General features: G+C 41.0%; 3 protein-coding genes and 1 pseudogene across 3 annotated transcripts; all 4 read right to left on the minus strand.

The window, feature by feature from the left end:
• Positions 1–70: 70 nt before the first annotated feature.
• LOC115732239 (cytochrome P450 71B10-like) lies at positions 71–18,299 on the minus strand. The gene is made up of 5 exons (XM_048280377.1): positions 17,681–18,299; positions 17,076–17,418; positions 16,355–16,982; positions 1,012–1,043; positions 71–130 (listed from the first exon to the last, which is right to left on the minus strand). The coding sequence occupies exons 1-3, from the start codon at positions 18,277–18,279 to the stop codon at positions 16,359–16,361; spliced, it is 1,566 nt and encodes a 521-aa protein (XP_048136334.1). The 5' UTR covers positions 18,280–18,299; the 3' UTR covers positions 71–130; positions 1,012–1,043; positions 16,355–16,358.
• Positions 958–3,223, minus strand: LOC115733859 (cytochrome P450 71B10-like). The gene is made up of 3 exons (XM_030664472.2): positions 2,583–3,223; positions 1,896–2,235; positions 958–1,687 (listed from the first exon to the last, which is right to left on the minus strand). The coding sequence occupies exons 1-3, from the start codon at positions 3,074–3,076 to the stop codon at positions 1,067–1,069; spliced, it is 1,455 nt and encodes a 484-aa protein (XP_030520332.2). The 5' UTR covers positions 3,077–3,223; the 3' UTR covers positions 958–1,066.
• On the minus strand, positions 8,938–11,162 carry LOC115733860 (cytochrome P450 71B34-like). Its single transcript, XM_030664473.2, has 3 exons — positions 10,553–11,162; positions 9,872–10,211; positions 8,938–9,663 (listed from the first exon to the last, which is right to left on the minus strand). Exons 1-3 carry the CDS (start codon positions 11,149–11,151, stop codon positions 9,040–9,042), a joined length of 1,563 nt encoding a protein of 520 aa, XP_030520333.2. The 5' UTR covers positions 11,152–11,162; the 3' UTR covers positions 8,938–9,039.
• On the minus strand, positions 13,812–15,326 carry LOC115732240 (annotated as a pseudogene).
• Positions 18,300–18,500: the final 201 nt, after the last annotated feature.

An 18,500-nucleotide genomic window follows, 5' to 3' on the forward strand; every position in this document is an offset into this window, starting at 1 on the left:
AAAAAAAAAATCTAAGCAGAATTTTTCAATCCTTGAATTCTACAAATCACTATTCACCGAAGTTAATTTGGAGTTTGGATCTTAAAAGGCACAAAATCTCCTTGAATTACCCGACCATCCGCAGTTTGTCCCCTCTAAAGTTTGAGACATTTATATTCTTTCAATATTTTTACCTCTTGTGAAAAACAACTAATATGCAGTGATAGTAAATCCGTACAAAAAGTAAATCCAACACATCTTTCACGCGAGCCACATCACATGGAGGAATATTAGGATATTGTCATGTCGGATTTTCAGCGTCGAGGAGTTGACACTTAATAATAATTTTTTTTTTGTAAAAAAGTAGCACTTAAGTGATCCTAGAAAAAGTTCCACCACCAAAGAGAGTGCGATACCAGATGATGACACTTTGAATGTCCTTTTCCCTATTTAATTTGAAAGTACCAATGTTTTGGAAGATTATTTCAATATGCTTCAGATGCACATAAACTAGATTTCTATTCCAGGATGACACAACAAGAACGGATTTCGAGGGACATTAAAGCTTTTACTTGGAAATACTCCGACCAAAAAAATAGTTGATGTTAAATTACCACGTGCAACATGACTTTTAAATCTCAAAGTAATTTGCACACAGGGGATACAAGTACAATTTGTTAGTCCACAATAGATTGGCATGACTGATAATTTGATTTTTTTTAAATTAAGTTATGCTATGTTGAAGAAAGAAAAGAGAATGTTTCAATGACGGTTTGACAGTACTATAAGTTATTTCTGACCGTATATCCACACATCATTATCGCATCTTTTGTATAAAGTACTCATTAATTAAAAAATCGTGGGGTAAGAAATAATGACAGTACCGTCAGACCGTGAGGGTAGCAGCTCTTTAGTTACAATGCGCAAAATCCTCAAATGGGTCTTTTTATTAATCGCCGAGGCGCAATTTACTATGTAGTGGAGATGTTGTCTTCTATAACATTGTACAATGCAACCTTGAGACGCTTGATAATAATTAAGTACAAAATGTCGTCACATATGATGTTTTTCTCTTAACACGATTTATTCATTTTTTGATTTTATAAGGTGGTTTAATTGGCAGTAGAGTGAGCGGCACTTTTTTGAATACAGCCAGGCCAGCCCCTTCGTCCATGCTCACATCTCGCTCCGTCATTCCCTTTGGCAATTCCCAGTCGAAGGAGTGCAAGACATTGGCGAGCGCTAGCTCGACCGACGCCATCCCCATCGAAATCCCGGGGCATACTCTCCTCCCCGCCCCGAATGGTAACAGCTCGAAATGATTCCCCTTGTAGTCGATCGGACTGTCCTCGAACCTCTCCGGCACGAACTCCTCAGGGTCCTCCCACACGCCCGGGTCCCGCCCGATGGCCCACACGTTGACATGGACACGGGTCTTCGGGTCGACATCGTAGCCGAACAGCTTGAAGTGGCCCAGTGTTTCCCTCGGGATGAGTACCCCTGGAGGATGTAACCTCATTGCCTCCTTGAGTACTAACTTGAGATATTTGAGCCCGTGAAGGTCGTCTTCCATGACCCGTTCTTTGTTTCCAATACAACTCCGGATCTCTTCTTGAGCTTTTCGCATAGCCCGCGGGTTCCTGGCGAGCTCGGCCATTGTCCATTCCATGGCAACAGCACCGGTGTCCACTCCAGCGAGGAATATATCCTGAGAGTGACCATGAATGTCATGATTCTTTAAAAAAGACATGTACATCAGTTTCTTCAGCGATACCATTTGTATCCGAAAAGGAGGACGGAGTTTACATTTAAGAAGTTCTCGAATTAAATCCTGCAATATAAAGAACTTTCAAGTTTGCTTCTCAATTGTGTATATGGTCTGCAGTAGGTAACATGTAAGAGATTGTATGATGTACCATCAAGATGGCCTTGATGTTATCTTCCTTGAGCCGAACCCCTGCGAGCTCAGTCTGATCCCTCTCCATCTTCAGCAGCAAATCGACAATGTCCTCCCCTTCCTCCTTGCTCCTTCTCGTGTTCCGATGCTCTTCGATCACCTTCTGATAGAAATTGTCCAACTGGCGAAAGCTCTTCTCCAACCTCGAATGGAGCCCTGTGAACCTGTCCACAGTCCAGCCGAATCGAGGGAAAAAATCCGATGCCGAGAAGCTTCCCAACATCGCCAGTGCCTCATGAATCATATCCACGAAACTTCCGTCGTTGAACTCCAACGGAGACGCCTGCCCAAATGCGACCCTGCATTTAAGGCGTGCGGACAAGTCAGAGTTACTTGTGGGCGATTCTTGCTTGGCTCTCAGGCAAGACAAGCTTTGGTTCCAATCTTTCCTGTGTTTCAGTCGAGTTTTCCTAGTTGGAGCATTGATCTGAATCAAGTTTGAACTTGATAAAAGCTAAATAATTCGGGTAGCTCGTAAGCATAATCGAGTCTAATCAAGTATAGTCAAGCTCGAACCAAGGAAACGTGGTCAAGTTGAGCTCTAGTTCAAAGAACCGGGCTCCATATATGCTCAAATTACACCTCGCAAGCAGTAACATAGTCGTGGAACGCAATTCGCCTCATCAACTACACCACTAGGCCCTACCTGCAAGTGATGCTAACCGTCAAAGCCATCAACTTCTCTCTCATATCGACCAAAGTTCCGCCCTTTGCTGACTTCGCGATTGACTCGATCATTGCACCCACCTCCTCTTCCCTGACGTACCGGAAGGACTGAACTCGCTTGGCGCTAAGCAGCTTGAGCAGGTACAGCTTCCTCATCTCCCTCCAATAATCGCCATATTCGGTGAAGGCGACATCGAGGTGGTCATAGGTGAGGCGTCCTGTGCCGAGCAGCCGCGGGCGGCTGCAACAGTTGAGGTCGTGCGTCTTGAGGGCCTCCCTGGCAGCGTTGGGGGAGGAGATGATGACTGTGGGTACGCAGCCGAGGCGGACGAGCATGACGGGGCCATACCGCCGGGAGAGTTCCCACAGAGACTGGTGAGGCAAGTGGCCGAGCTGGTGGAGGTTGCCTATGATGGGGAGAGGCGGAGGCCCCGGAGGGAGGTTCTTCTTCCGCTGCTTCGTCGTCGTAGCCATAGTCTTCGTGGCGGTTTTGTTTTTGCCGTGGAAGCTTTTCACTAAGAGGAGGAGGAGGAGGAGAGGAAGGAAAAGATAAAACCATGTGAAGAGGATGTGAAGAGCCACTGTTGGGATGGTTATGTGCTGTGAAAGTACTTACAATTTGACTTCACTTGGGATGCTTAAGTAGTGCGAGCGTCATATTGAAGATCAACATAAAGTGGACGCTGAAGAATCTTTTGTTGAAATTCATACGAAATTGGCGAAAGTTCCACTTGATATTGCTCTCCCTAAGGCTGCTGATTTGATAGTATGACTGCATTGATATGATGTTGATGCCAAAAAAAAAAAAAAAGATATTGATCCTCAATTGGAGTCTGCCTCTCGATTGAAGTTGTTCAACATTATTAGCTAGCATGAGTCCTTTGAGAAAAAAGGGTATTTGAATGACATGTTAAATTCTTCAATTAGAAAACTTCAAATTTTGTTGAGAAAATATCAATAAAGGACATTGCTATGATAACAAGAAATTATTGAATAATGGACAAAGAAAATGATTTAGATGAGTCAACATATTTCCTAGCTTGATTTTCAAGATCAAGCTCGACTGAATCAGTTAATAATTTCATTCGAAACTTGAATCTAACTCAAATAGTTTTGAGAATAGACTACAAATTATAAATTTGCAATTTTTACCTATTTGTTAATTTGTATTCGTGGATTTATACATGTAAATGCATATACAAAAGTGTAACTTCTCGACTAAGATAAAGGACAAGGTGGTAATGACATGAAACTGAGTCCTAATTTAAGGTTAATGAACATATGGGTTAAGACTACCTTAGGAGATTGAGGAAAGTCATTTATTTTCCACAAAGAAAAATCAGTTCATACATTACAATCTCCTTACTATACTCGATACTTGATTTAAGCTCGACCGATCAAACGTGATCTTGACTCGTGAAGTAATCAGAGGGTTTGTACACAAATTGATTTATAAAAGGTAAAAAACTTTGGTCCGTTGCATAAAGTTTCAACAAAAGCAAACCAACTTTTCAAAATTTAATTTTCAGCCACTATGTGAACAACTCAAATTGGATTAAACCCTCCAAAAAAATTTCACATGAATTAAGATAGGAAAAATTGCCAAAAAAGTCATGAACCTATTGCAATTGTGTCAATTCAGTCTTAAGTTTATTTTATTTTTTGTTGATTGAGTCCTAAATCTTTTGTATTTTTGTCAATTCAGTCTGTTTGGCCGGCCGGTATTTATGTGAAAAATTTATTAATATTTCAATATTTTTTGTGTTTTCTAATAATATTTTTTTTTTTTTTTTCTCTTCCTCCAAGTGTGGCTGGCGAAGGTAGCCGGAGCTCGCCAGCCACAACGGGGGTAGAGAAAAAAAAAACAAAAGAGAAAAAAAATAAAATATTCAAATATTTTTAAAATATTTTTAAAATTATCTATATCGGTGCCGGCGATGTCACGTCATTGTCATCCTGCCAAATAGATTGATTTTGGAGCAAATGCAAAAGGTTTATGATTCAATTAGTAAAAAAAAAAGTTTAGACCGGAATTGACACAATTGCAATAGATTTGCACTTAAATTGTCTTATAAAAGGTAGAAAGCATGGGTCCGTTGCATAAAGTTGCAACTAAAGCAAAGTGACTTTAGCTACTGTGCGAATTACTCAAATTGGATTAAACCCTTCAAATTTTTTTTTACATGAATTAAGATAGGAAGTCAAGTCTCTCAAAGAGCTTCGCCCACTCTTTCACGACACTTCCCAAAAGATTTTTCAACCACATAACCTCAGTTCAATTCAAAGCCATTCCTCATGATTCATGAGGAATCATGATACCATCAGAGGGGTGGAAAGCCTGCTTCACCTTGCACGCCAACCAAACAAACACAGTGCAAGTGCGCGTCATCTACATTAAGAGGGACGAAAACTAAGTAAGATGGATGTCATGGAGACTATTGACTGTTATTGGAAAATTTGTGATAATTTTGCTTGAAATTCAAAATCGTCATTCTATTTTGTTTGTTCAAAATGGTTCTGGTGCTTTTTACAAAGTGTCACCGATCGCCCTTGTGCCATTCCAACAATGGATTCGCTGAGATGGACTTGACGCTGTTAAAAAATAATTATAGTGGATCATCTTTTAAGACAAGGGTTAATACCACGAAAACTCAAAACCGATATACTTGTGATAAATTTATCTCAAATTATTTTTTTAGCTATGAAAAATCTCAAATTGGTACACCTGTGATAAATTTACCTCAAACTGGTACATCCGTGATAAATTTACATTACGTTAGTTTTCGTTAAATTTAACCATTATAATGCTAAGTTGTATGACGCGTGACAATTGACAGGTATACCAGCTTAGGGTTTTTACTCTATTTTTGTCACGGATGTATTAATTTGAAATTTTTCGTGGAATTAACCTAATTTAATCGAGGGTAAATTTGTCACATGTGTGTCAGTTTGGGATTTTTCGTAGTAAAAAAAATTAGTTTAGAATAAATTTATCAAAAGTGTACCAGTTTAGGATTTTTGGTGGTCAAAAAAATAGTTTGGGGTAAATTTGTCACAACCGTATCGGTTTGTGATTTTTCGTGATCAAAAAAATAATTTTGCTAAATTTATCACATGTGTTTCAGTTTGAGATTTTTCATGGGAGTAACCTTTAAGACAAAGACGAGTTGTTTTTGGTAGGGATTTTTGAATTTTTTTTTTTGCATCTTTTAGACCCCTCCCCCACCCCCCTCCCTCCCTGTAAAGAAAAATAGTTGCAGAGCTGCGTACCCTGGGTGGTGCTGCTAGTGGCGTTGCTACGTGACCATCGTTTAGTGGTCGCACCTCTTGGGTAACCCCATTGCCGTGGTTGCCTATGTAGTGTTGATACGACATGCGACACGTAATACGATAAGGCACGCCGTGATACGACACGACACGACGATACGTAATTTATAAAAAAATAGAGAATTTCGATACGTTGAGACACATTGTATATTAAATGTATATTTATATATATATGATAAATAATTAATTTTATAATTTCATAAATAAAAATAATAGACAAAAGATCCTAAAATATTTTTATGATTCCACGGATAAGACCGAAATTAAACCCAGGTTCGGGCTCAGGCTTAGGTTCGACTGTAGACTTTGAGCATATAAGGACGACCATTCTCTCTCTCTCTCTCCTCTTCTGTGAGTCCTCTGCACTTGGTCTCCCCTCTTCCTCCTCTCTATTGTGTTTGTGTAAATCTGCTGAACTTAGATACAAATGTGGGGGAGAGAGACTCATGGGATTGAAAGAGCAGCTGGCTTCTGCATGCCTTATCTCCACCGCCAGTCCTGTGTCGGTTTTGTCCCAATGCAGCATGGCAATGCATGACGATACTTATTTCGTTTCCGCCACGTTTCCACACACGTGGCCACGTTCAAGAAATGGAGGCAGGGGCGCGGCGGCAGCAGTGTGGGGGGCGTCGGGCGGGCCGTGGCCTGCAGCTGCAACATTCCAAAATAGTTTTTTTATTTTTTTATTTTATTTTTTGTTTTACTTATAAAAAATTAAAATAAATAAATAAATAAATATACTTGAGTTGAGTTGAGGCCCACTTACAAGTGAGTGTTTGGGAAGCTGCGAGGTCGAAAATGAATTATGTTAAAACCCGTATTTGAATGTGCTTTATAAAACTAAGCCCATATTTGACCTATTTTTTTAAATTTGCTGAATTTATATATAACCCAATCGAATAAAAGTGGTTTAAAAAGTGGTTCAATGATCCACATTGATACATCTAATATCTTGTCTTGAAAAAGGTACAAGCACTGAAATTTTAGACCACAAAAAACTCTAAATTGATACATTTGTGATAAATTTAATCTCCATTAATTTTCGTTTAATTTTATCGTTAAACTACCGAGTCGGATGACACGTGGTACTTTATGAGTGTATTAGCTTGGGGTTTTTACCTTCCGTTTGTCACAAATTCACTAATTTGAGATTTTTTGTGATATTAACTCAATTTAACGGAAACTAATAGAGAGAGATGTTATCATAGGTGTACCGGTTTTGAATTTTTTGTTATCAAAAAATTATTTTGGGATAAATTTATTTCGTGTGTATCAGTTTGGGATTTTTGATGGTCAAAAAATAAATTTAGGGTAAATTTGTCACAAACGCACTAGTTTGGAATTTTTTTTTATGGTATTAATCCTAAAAAAATGTTACAACAAGTTTATATTTTCTGTAATTATTTTTTTTTCCAGAACATAAGAGACTGAATCATGATCATATTTGAGAATTGCAACTACTACCACTCAGACAAGCATCGAACACTAAAATAATAGAATAAAAAAATAAATCGAATGCCGGATTGACGTAGTTCGTTCGTTGTGACTTACCATAAAAGATTTCGCAATGTCTTGCACCACATTTCCTCATGAAGTGATTTCTTTATCTTATAAAACAATTAATAATCTTACCACAAACTTTAATAGGTCTCAACACATGAATAATAAGGTCACGAAGAAAGACCCAATTTGAGTGTAATCTAACAAACTTGGGAACAAGCGCTCTCTTCAACAATGGTGCAAGCAAAACTATCTGAACCTTTGCCGACTTAAATATGTAAGATTCGGCTTTCAACTTTCATGCTTATATACAATTCAATTCTACGGATTCAAACTCAAGACACATTTAACAACAATTTTTCTCCAAAGGGATTGTCCGCTAGTGGTTTATGGAGTCATGTAACATGAGTCTTGTTTGGCTAAAAAGAAGAGTAATATCTATCTAGAAATCAAGGGTGGGGACATTTATTACGTCATTGGGAGAGACTTCCTGATTTTTGACACCCTGATGGGGCTGTGATAAAAACGTATATATCGACCGAGTATTTATGACTGAAACTATACATTTCGTAGAGGGCATTGTGATGTCTTCCCTTCCCACTTTATTGGTAAAAAGCCTGGATTACTAGTTGCGATCTAAATAAAAGTCAAAAAGAGAAGAGCCGGAGATAGAACAGACAGAAAAAAATTCTAAGCAAAAGTTTTCAATCCTTAAATTGTACAAATCACTATTCACAGAAGTTAATTTGGAGTTTAACTCTTAAAAGGCACGAAGTCTCCCTAAATTACCCGACCATCTGCAGTTTGGCCCGTCTAAAGTTTGAGAGATTTATATTCTTTCAATATATTTACCTCTTGTGGAAAACAACTAATATGCAGTGCTAGTAAATCCGTACAAAAAGTAAATCCAACACATCTTTCACGCGAGACACATCGCTCGGAAGAATATTAGGATGTTGTCATGTCTAATTTTCCGCATCGAGAAGTTGACACTTAAGTGATAATTTCTTTTTTTATAAAAAAAAAGTAGAACTTAAATGATCCTAGAAAAAGTTTTATCACCAAAGTGAGCCCAATACCGGAGTCATGACACTTCGAATGTCCTTTTCCCTATTTAATTTGAAAGTACCAATGCTTTGGAAGATTATTTCAATATGCTTGAGATGAATAAAAGCTAGATTTCTATTCCAGGATGACACAACAGTAACAGATTTTGAGGGGCATTAAAGCTTTTCCCTGGAAATACTCCGACCAAAAAAATAGTTGATGTTAAATTACCAAGTGCAACAAGACTTTAAAATCTCAAAGTAATTTGCACACGGGATACAAGTACAATTTGTTATAGTCCACAATAGATTGGCATGGCTGATAATTTGAATATTTTTTATTAAGTTATGCTGTGTCGAAGAAAGAAAAGAGAATTCTCACTATATATAGTTACAATGCAAATTCCTCCAATGGGTCTTTTTATTAATTGCCGAGGAAAGTAATATACCATATAATGGAGATGTTGTCTTCTATAACATTGTACCATGTAACCTTGAGAAGCTTGATTATAATTAAGAACAAAATGTCGTCAAATATGATGTTTTTCTCTTGACGCGATTTTGTCATACATCGATTTTATAAGATGGTTTAACTGGCAGGAGAGTGAGAGGCACTTTCTTGAATACGACCAGGCCAGCCCCTTCCTCCATGCTCACATCTCCCTCCGTCATTCCCTTTGGCAATTCCCAATCGAAGGAGTGCAAGACATTGGCGAGCGCTAGCTCGATTACCGCCATCCCCATCGAAATCCCGGGGCATACTCTCCTCCCTGCCCCGAATGGTAACAGCTCGAAATGATTCCCCTTATAGTCGATCGGACTGTCCTCGAACCTCTCCGGAACGAACTTCTCAGGGTCCTCCCACAGACCTGGGTCCCGCCCGATGGCCCACACGTTGACATGGACACGGGTCTTCGGGTCGACATCGTAGCCGAACAGCTTGAAGTGGCCCATTGTTTCCCTCGGGACGAGCAGTACCCCTGGAGGATGTAACCTCATTGCCTCCTTGAGTACTAACTTGAGATATTTGAGCCCGTGAAGGTCGTCTTCCATGACCCGTTCTTTGTTTCCAATACAACTCCGGATCTCTTCTTGAGCTTTTCGCATCGCCCGCGGGTTCCTGGCGAGCTCGGCCATTGTCCATTCCATGGCAACAGCACCGGTGTCCACTCCAGCGAGGAATATATCCTGAGAGTGACCATGAATGTCATGATTCTCAAAAAAAGACGTGTACATCAGTTTCTTCAGCGATACCATTTGTATCCGAGAAGGAGGACGGAGTTTACATTTAAGAAGTTCTCGAATTAAATCCTGCAATATAAAGAACTTTCAAGTTTGCTTCTCAATTGTGTATATGGTCTGCAGTAGGTAACATGTAAGAGATTGTATGATGTACCATCAAGATGGCCTTGATGTTATCTTCCTTGAGCCGAACCCCTGCGAGCTCAGTCTGATCCCTCTCCATCTTCAGCAGCAAATCGACAATGTCCTCCTCTTCCTCCTTGCTCCTTCTCGTGTTCCGATGCTCTTCGATCACCTTCTGATAGAAATTGTCCAACTGGCGGAAGCTCTTCTCCAACCTCGAATGGAGCCCTGTGAACCTGTCCACAATCCAGCCGAATCGAGGGAAAAAATCAGATGCCGAGAAGCTTCCCAACATCGCCAGTGCCTCATGAATCATATCCACGAAACTTCCGTCGTTGAACTCCAACGGAGACGCCTGCCCAAATGCGACCCTGCATTTAAGGCGTGCGGACAAGTCAGAGTTACTTGTGGGCGATTCTTGGTTGGCTCTCAAGCAAGCGAAGCTTTGGTTCAAATCTTTCCTGAGTTTCAGTCGAGTTTTCCTAGTTGGAGCATTGACTTGAATTAAGTTTGAACTTGATGATAGCTAAATAATTCGGGTTGCTCGTAAGCGAGTCTAATCCAGTATAGTCAAGCTCGAACCAAGGAAACGTGATCAAGGTGAGCTCTAGTTCAAAGAACCAGGCTCAATATATGCTCAAATTACAACTCACAAGTAGTAACATAGTCGCGGAACGCAATTCGCCTCATCAACTACACCACTTGGCCCTACCTGCAAGTGATGCTAACCGTCAAAGCCATGAACTTCTCTCTCATATCGACCAAAGTTCCGCCCTCTGCTGACTTCGCGATTGACTCGATCATTGCACCCACCTCCTCTTCCCTGACGTACCGGAAGGACTGAACTCGCTTTGCGCTAAGCAGCTTGAGCAGGCACAGCTTCCTCATCTCCCTCCAATAATCGCCATACTTGGTGAAGGCGACATCGAGGTGGTCATAGGAGAGGCGTCCTGTGCCGAGTAGCCGCGGGCGGCTGCAACAGTCGAGGTCGTGGGTCCTGAGGACCTCCCTGGCAGCGCTGGGGGAGGAGATGATGACTGTGGGTATGCAGCCGAGGCGGATGAGCATGACGGGGCCATACCGCCGGGAGAGTTCCCACAGAGACTGGTGAGGCAAGTGGCCGAGCTGGTGGAGGTTGCCTATGATGGGGCAAGGCGGAGGCCCCGGAGGGAGGTTCTTCTTCCGCTGCTTCGTCGTCGTAGTCGTAGTCTCCGTGGCGGTTTTGTTTTTGCCGTGGAAGCTTTTCACTAAGAGGAGGAGGAGGAGAGGAAGTAAAAGAGAGAACAATGTGAAGAGGATGTGAAGAGCCATTGTCGGGATGGTTATGTGTTGTGAAAGTACTTACAATTTGAGTTCATTTGGGATGCTTAAGTAGTGCGAGGGTTTAGATTGAAGATCAATATAAAATGGATGCTGAAATTGATACGAAATTGGCGGAAGTTACACTTAATATTGCTCTTCCTAAGGCTGCTGATTTGATAGTATGACAGCATCGATACAATATCAATGCAAAAAAAAAGAGAGATATTGACCCTTAATTGGAGTCCACCTCTTCATCCAACCGATTGAAGTTGTTCAACATCATTAGCTAGTATGGGTCCTTCGAGAAAAAGGGTATTTGAATGACATGTTAAATTCTTCCATTAGAAAAACTCCCCAAAAACATCTGTGATCTCCAAACTTTGTTGAGAAAATTTCAATAAAGCCCATTGCTATGATAACGAGAAAAATAGAGAATTTCGATACGTTGAGATACGTTATATATTAAATGTATATTTTTATACGTACATGATAAATAATTACTTTTATAATTTCATAAATAAAAATAATAAAAAAGAGCCCTAAAATATTTTTATGATTCTACGGATAAGACCGAAATTAAACCCAGGTTCGGGCTCACTTTGAGCATATAAGAACGACCATTCGCTCTCTCTCTCTCTCTCTCTCTCTCTCTCCTCTTCTGTGAGTCCTCTGCACTTGGTCTCCCCTCTTCCTCCTCTCTATTGTGTTTGTGTAAATCTGCTGAACTTAGATACAAATGTGGGGGAGAGAGACTCATGGGATTGAAAGAGCAGCTGGCTTCTGCATGCCTTATCTCCACCGCCAGTCCTGTGTCGGTTTTGTCCCAATGCAGCATGGCAATGCATGACGAGACTTATTTCGTTTCCGCCACGTTTCCACACACGTGGCCACGTTCAAGAAATGGAGGCAGGGGCGCGGCGGCAGCGGTGTGGGGGGAGTCGGGCGGGCCGTGGCCTGCAACATTCCAAAATAGTTTTTTTATTTTTTATTTTTATTTTTTTGTTTTACTTATAAAATATTAAAATATAAATATAAACAAATATACTTGAGTTGAGGCCCACTTACAAGTGAGTGTTTGGGAAGCTGCGAGGTCGAAAATGAATTATGTTAAAACCCATATTTGAATGTGCTTTATAAAACTAAGCCCATATTTGACCTATTTTTTAAATTTGCTGAATTTATATATAATCCAATTGAATAAAAGTGGTTTAAAAAGTGGGACAATGATCCACATTGACACATCTAATATCTTGTCTTGAAAAAGGTACAAGCACTGAAATTTTAGAAACTTCATAGTTATTAAGCAAATTTAAAAACAGGCGTTATACAAATGGCTCCCCAAGACCCATATGTGCCCCCCCACCCCACCCAAAAAAAAAAAAACAGACCCATATCCGGAGCATGTAATTTTTCCAAAGCTGATGAATCATAATAACGAATAGTAAGAATTCTAATTTGCTACACGATACATTCACACGATCTTAAGGTTTCATATACGATATTTAGACTGTATTTGGCAACCATTTCCAAGGGACTTTCAGGGTGAAAGTTGGCCTTGAAAAGACCGAAAGCTAAGATACCGACTTTTTGATAATGCTAAGTAACTTTGAATGTATTCGCGAATTTTTTTACATGATTGTTATTTTTTTTTTAATTTGATGATGTGCCGACTGTAATCAATTTTATGGGTCATGAATTTCATCCTTTCATATTCTCATGGCAGCTTGACGCGGAATGTATTAGTAGTGCGTTTCTGGATCGATTGGACATGCAGAAATCCAATCAAAAAACAAAATGGTGATGTGCTAAGGACCGGCAGATTGGGTCGACGACATTGGATCGGGCTCAAATTCGGTTGACTGAAGCGAAATGGCGTCATGATCAATATTCACAGCATTTAGCTGTAATTAACAATGGATTTTGGCGATTAGGGATCGTCTAGATGGGTTTTCCTATTTTTTTTTTATAGGATTTTCAGGATTTATCTTACTATTAATGACAATTTTGTAATTTTGAATTTTGATGTTTAGAATCCTACTAAGGTTAGGATTAGGGTTAACACCCTATAAAAGGTGTGTTTATGACGTCTTGGATGATGATTATTTTTTTATTATCAGACTTTTCGATATTTCTCTTTTAAGCAAGGATATGCTTGTTATCTTAGTTGAATGCTGCATCACAGCTGGTGAATTGCCAAGACTCCACGGTCCACATGATCGGATCCGTTTCAACCGTCAATCGGTACATACCGATGTCGATTTCCTTGACCGATCTAGTGCACAACAAAATTGTTTTGAGTTAGAGTTAGTAAAGAGTCAGCATCTCTACGTATCGTCTTGTCTTACCCATAAATTGACTATCTATGCCCCTAGGTGTGTTGATGGTCGTGTTGAGTCGAATTTCCATGCTACCCGACTCGAGCCATAAAAGATGTTTTTTTTTTTTACCTTCTTGTACAACAAAGAAATATTCACTATTGAATCACCCGACGTAAATAAAAGACTTTTAACTCTCAAAGTAATTTGCACACCCGAGATACAAATACAATTTGTTAACGCGCACCCGAGATACAAATACAATTTGTTAACGCACAAGTGACTCGTAAAATCTCACAATGTTTTAGTATATATATGAAGATGTTGTATGCTACAACATTGTACCGTACAACTTTAAGGTGCTTGATCGTAATTAAGTATAAAACGTTGTGAGAGATATGATGAAGCATCGGTTTCATGCGATGCCTTTACTGGAAACAGATGAGAGGCACTTTCTTGAACACAGTTATGCCAACCCCTTCTTCTATACTTACATCTCCCTTTGTCATTCCCTCCAGCAATTCCCAATCGAAGGAGTGCAAGGCATTGGCGAGAGCCAGCTCGATCGTCACCATGGCCATCGACATCCCAGGGTATCGCCTCTGCCCCGCCTTGAATGGCAACAACTCAAAATGATTCCTCTTGTAATCGATCGGGATGTCCTCGAACCTCTTGGGCACAAACTCCTCCGGGTGCTCCCACAGGCTCGGGTCCCGCTTGATGCCCCACATGTTCACCTGGACAGGCTCTTGGGGTCGACAACGCAGCCGAACAGCTCGAAGTAGCCCATTATTTCCCTCGGAAGGAGTAGTATGCTAGGACGGTGTAGCCTCATTGCTTCTTTGAGCGCTAACTTGAGATATTTGAGCCTGCTGAGGTCGTCTTCTGCGACACACTTCTCGTCTCCAACGCAAGTCCGGATCTCTTTGTGAGCTTTTTGCATTGCCCTCGGGTCCCTGGCTAGCTCGGCCACTGTCCAATCTATGACAAGTGCACCGGTGTTCACTCCAGCTAGAAATATTTCCTGAGAGTGGCCATGAAGTCATGATTCACAAAAAAGACATGGACATCAATTTTTTCTGTGATACCATTTATATGCAAGAAAAAAGGATTTCGAGTTTGCTTCTCAATCGTGTATATGATCGAGGGATAAGTGCATTGAAGACCCTAAAACTTGTCCTGAATGTGCAATTGAGTCCTATAACTTTTAAAAAATGTACTCAAGTCCTAAAGTTTGCCGATTTGGTGGAATTGAGTCCTAAAACTTTCAAAAGGTGCAATCAAGTTTTAAAATTTATCACAAAAATGCAATTGAGTCCTAAAATTAAAATGTGTGTCAAATTGATGAAATCATATCTTTATGTTGATTGCACTTTTTGAAAGTTTTAGGACTCAATTGAACTTTCTAACAAGTTTTAGGACTTAATTGAACTTTTTGAAAATTTTAGGACTCAATTACACTTTCGTAATAAGTTTTAGGATTTTCACTGCACTTATCCCTATGATCTACATTATATAGTATATAGCGATTGTATGATGTACCGCCAAGATGGCCTTGATGTTATCTTCCTCGAACCGAACCCCTGCGAGCTCAGTCTGATCCCTCTCCATCTTCGGCAGCAAATCAACAACGTTCTTTTCTTCCTCCTTGGTTTCATTCGCGCCCTGATGCTCATCGATCGCCTTCTGATAGAAAATGTCTAGATTGCGAAAGCGCTTCTACAACTTCGAATGGAGCCTTGGGAACCTGTCCATAATCCAGTCGAACAGAGGGGAAACCGGGAAGCTTCCCAACATCGCCATTGCCTCGCAAATCATATCCACGAACCTTCCGTCGTTGAACTGCATCCGCAGAAACGCCTTCCCAAAATGATTGTTTGAAATAATTAATCAATGAAAAATATTTTTATTATCGATGATAATTTAGGTGTAAATATTTTCGTGATTAATAAAAATATTTTGTGTTTATTCATTTTTCATAAGCGACACTAACGATCATTTAGATAATTTTTTTTTTTTTGCAAAACAAATGGAACCTTAACCTTGATATCAAGACGAAAATGGTAGGCTCTTGATAGTAGGAGAGGAGAAACACCCGACCCCAAGGCAAGTTGAATCGTCGGAATGCAACAATTGACGCTGATAGATCGTATTAATGTTGCTTGTCTTGACCAGGTGAAAAGTAAGCCTCAAGGCTCAACATTCTTAAAATGTGAAGCTGGGATATATCAAAGCTAACTACTAGTATGTATAAATTTTTCCTAACTTTTTCTCGCAATGGCTAGGCGAGGCCGGCCTCTCTAGAGGCGGGCAAGGGCAAGCTTCGCTGGCCCTTGCCTCCAGTCGGTCGGCGAGCTCGTCGGCTAATTGGAGGAAGAAGAAAAAAAAAAAGAACAAATAGGAAAAAAAAAGATAAAATTTAAAAATTGAAACGTATCATAATATTATTAAAATTTTAGCCACGTCAGCGATTTCCTACCAAAATTGATTGGAAAAATTGAATTAGAACTTATACAAAAGATTTAGGACTAAATTGATAATAAGAAAAGGTCTTAAGACTGAATTTGCACAATTACAATAGATTTTGGACTTTTTTGGTAATTTCATTTTCGACATGGGACTAACACGTGCAACTAAAAGGCTTTTAGCTTACAAAGTGATTTGCTTACATGGAATATAAATGCAATTTGTTAACGCACAAGTGCTGATAATCTCTTGTCTCTTCTATAGTTACAATTCCGAAATTCCTCAAAAGGGTCTGTTGATTAATTGTAATATAATCAACATTCTCGATTATGTCTCGAAACTGAGATTTGTACTACACAGCTTTAATGCGAAACATTCAGACACTTGATCATAATTAACATCATGTTTAAATGTTTTCGTTCAACGATGACTTTGTCATGCATCGGTTTCAGGCGATGGCTTAACCGGCAACAGAGTGAGAGGCACTTTCTTGAATACGGTCTGACCAGCGCCTTCCTCCATACTCACATCTTTCTCCGTCATCCCCTCCGGTAATTTCCAATCGAAGGAGTGCAAGACATTTGCGAGCGCCAGCTCGACCACCGCCATTCCCATCGAAATCCCAGGACATATTCTCCGCCCTGCCCCGAACGTCAATAATTCGAAATGATTCCCCTTATAATCGATAGGACTGCCCTCAAACCTCTCGGGCACAAACTCCTCTGGGCTCTCCCACAGGTTCGGGTCCCGCCCGATGCCCCACACGTTGACTTGGATACGGGTCTTCGGGTCGATATCGTAGCCGAACAGCTTGAAGTGACCCATGGTTTCCCTCGGGACGAGTAGTACATTTGGAGGGTGCAGCCGCATCGCCTCCTTGAGTAATAATTTGAGATATTTGAGCCCGTGGAGATCATCTTCATCGACCCATTTCTTGTTTCCGACGCAACTCTGGATCTCCTCTCGAGCTTTTCGCATTGCCTTCGGGTTCCTGGCTAGCTCCGCCATTGTCCAGTCCATGACAAGTGCACCAGTGTCCACTCCAGCAAGAAATATATCCTGAGAAACCGAGTAGTCATTCAAGTTTGTTTCTCAACATTGTATATGATCTAGGTCTACTTGGGGAAATATGTAAGAGATTGTATGATGTACCATCAAGATGGCCTTGATGTTATCTTCCTGGAGCGGAACTGTCGCAAGCTCCGTCTGATCCCTCTCCATCTTCAGCAGCAAATCGACAATGTCCTCCTCTTCCTCGTTCCTCTTATTCGTGTTCCGATGCTCGTCGATCACCTTCTGATAGAAAACGTCCATACTGCGAAAGCTCTTCTCCAACCTCGAATGAAGCCCCGTGAACCTGTCCACTATCCAGCCGAATCGAGGGAAAGCATCAGATGCTGAGAAACTTCCCAACATAGCCATTGCCTCGCGAATCATATCCATGAACCTTCCGTCCTTGAACTCCATCCACGGAAATGCCGTCCCAAATGCGACCCTGCATGTAAGGTGTGCAAACAAGTCAAAGTTACTCGTGGGCGATTCTTGCTTGGCTCTCAGGCTAGACAAGCTTTGGTTCAAATCTTCTGAGTTTCAGTGGAGTTTTCCTAGTTGGAGCATTGACTTGAGTCCAGTTTGAACTCAAGTTCAAAGAACCAGACTCGATATATGCTCAAACCTCGAAGAATTGAGGTGAGTTCAAGCAGTAACTTAGTCGAGGTGAGTCAATTCGCCACATCAACTACCCCACTAGTCCCTACCTGCAAGTGATGCTAACCGTCAAAGCCATGAACTTCTCTTTCATATCGACCAAAGTTCCACTCTCTGCTGACTTCGCGATTGACTCGATCATTGAACCCACCTCCTCTTCCCTGACGTACCGGAAGGACTGAACTCGCTTGGCGCTAAGCAGCTTGAGCAAGCACAGCTTCCTCAGCTCCCTCCAATAATCACCGTACTCAGTGAAGGCGATGTCGAGGTGGTCATAGGTGAGGCGTCCTGTGCTGAGTAGCCGCGGGCGGTTGCAACAGTTGAGGTCGTGGGTCTTGAGGACCTCCCTGGCAGCGCTGGGGGAGGAGATGATGACTGTGGGTACGCAGCCAAGGTGGATGAGCATGACAGGGCCATACCGTCTGGAGAGTTCCCACAGAGACTGGTGAGGTAAGTGGCCGAGCTGGTGGAGGTTGCCTATGATGGGGAGAGGCGGAGGCCCCGGAGGGAGGTTCTTCTTCCGCTGCTTCGTCGTCATAGTCATGGTCTTCGTGGCGGTTTTGTTTTTGCCGTGGAAGCTTTTCACTAAGAGGAGGAGGAGGAGAGGAAGGAAAAGAGAAAACCATGTGCAGAGGATGCGAAGAGCCATTGTTGGGAAGGTAATGTGTTGTGAAAGTACTTACAATTTGCGTTCATTTCGGATGCTTAAGTAGTGGTGGGGTTTAGAGTGAAGATCAATATAAAATGGATGCTGAAGAGTCTGTTGCTGAAATTGATACGAAATTGGCGAAAGTTACACTTAATATTGCTCTTCCTAAGGCTGCTGATTTGATAGTATGACAGCATTGATACAATATCCATGCAAAAAAA

The sequence above is a fragment of the Rhodamnia argentea genome, chromosome 6, assembly GCF_020921035.1.
Source record: "Rhodamnia argentea isolate NSW1041297 chromosome 6, ASM2092103v1, whole genome shotgun sequence".
Taxonomy (NCBI): domain Eukaryota; kingdom Viridiplantae; phylum Streptophyta; class Magnoliopsida; order Myrtales; family Myrtaceae; genus Rhodamnia; species Rhodamnia argentea.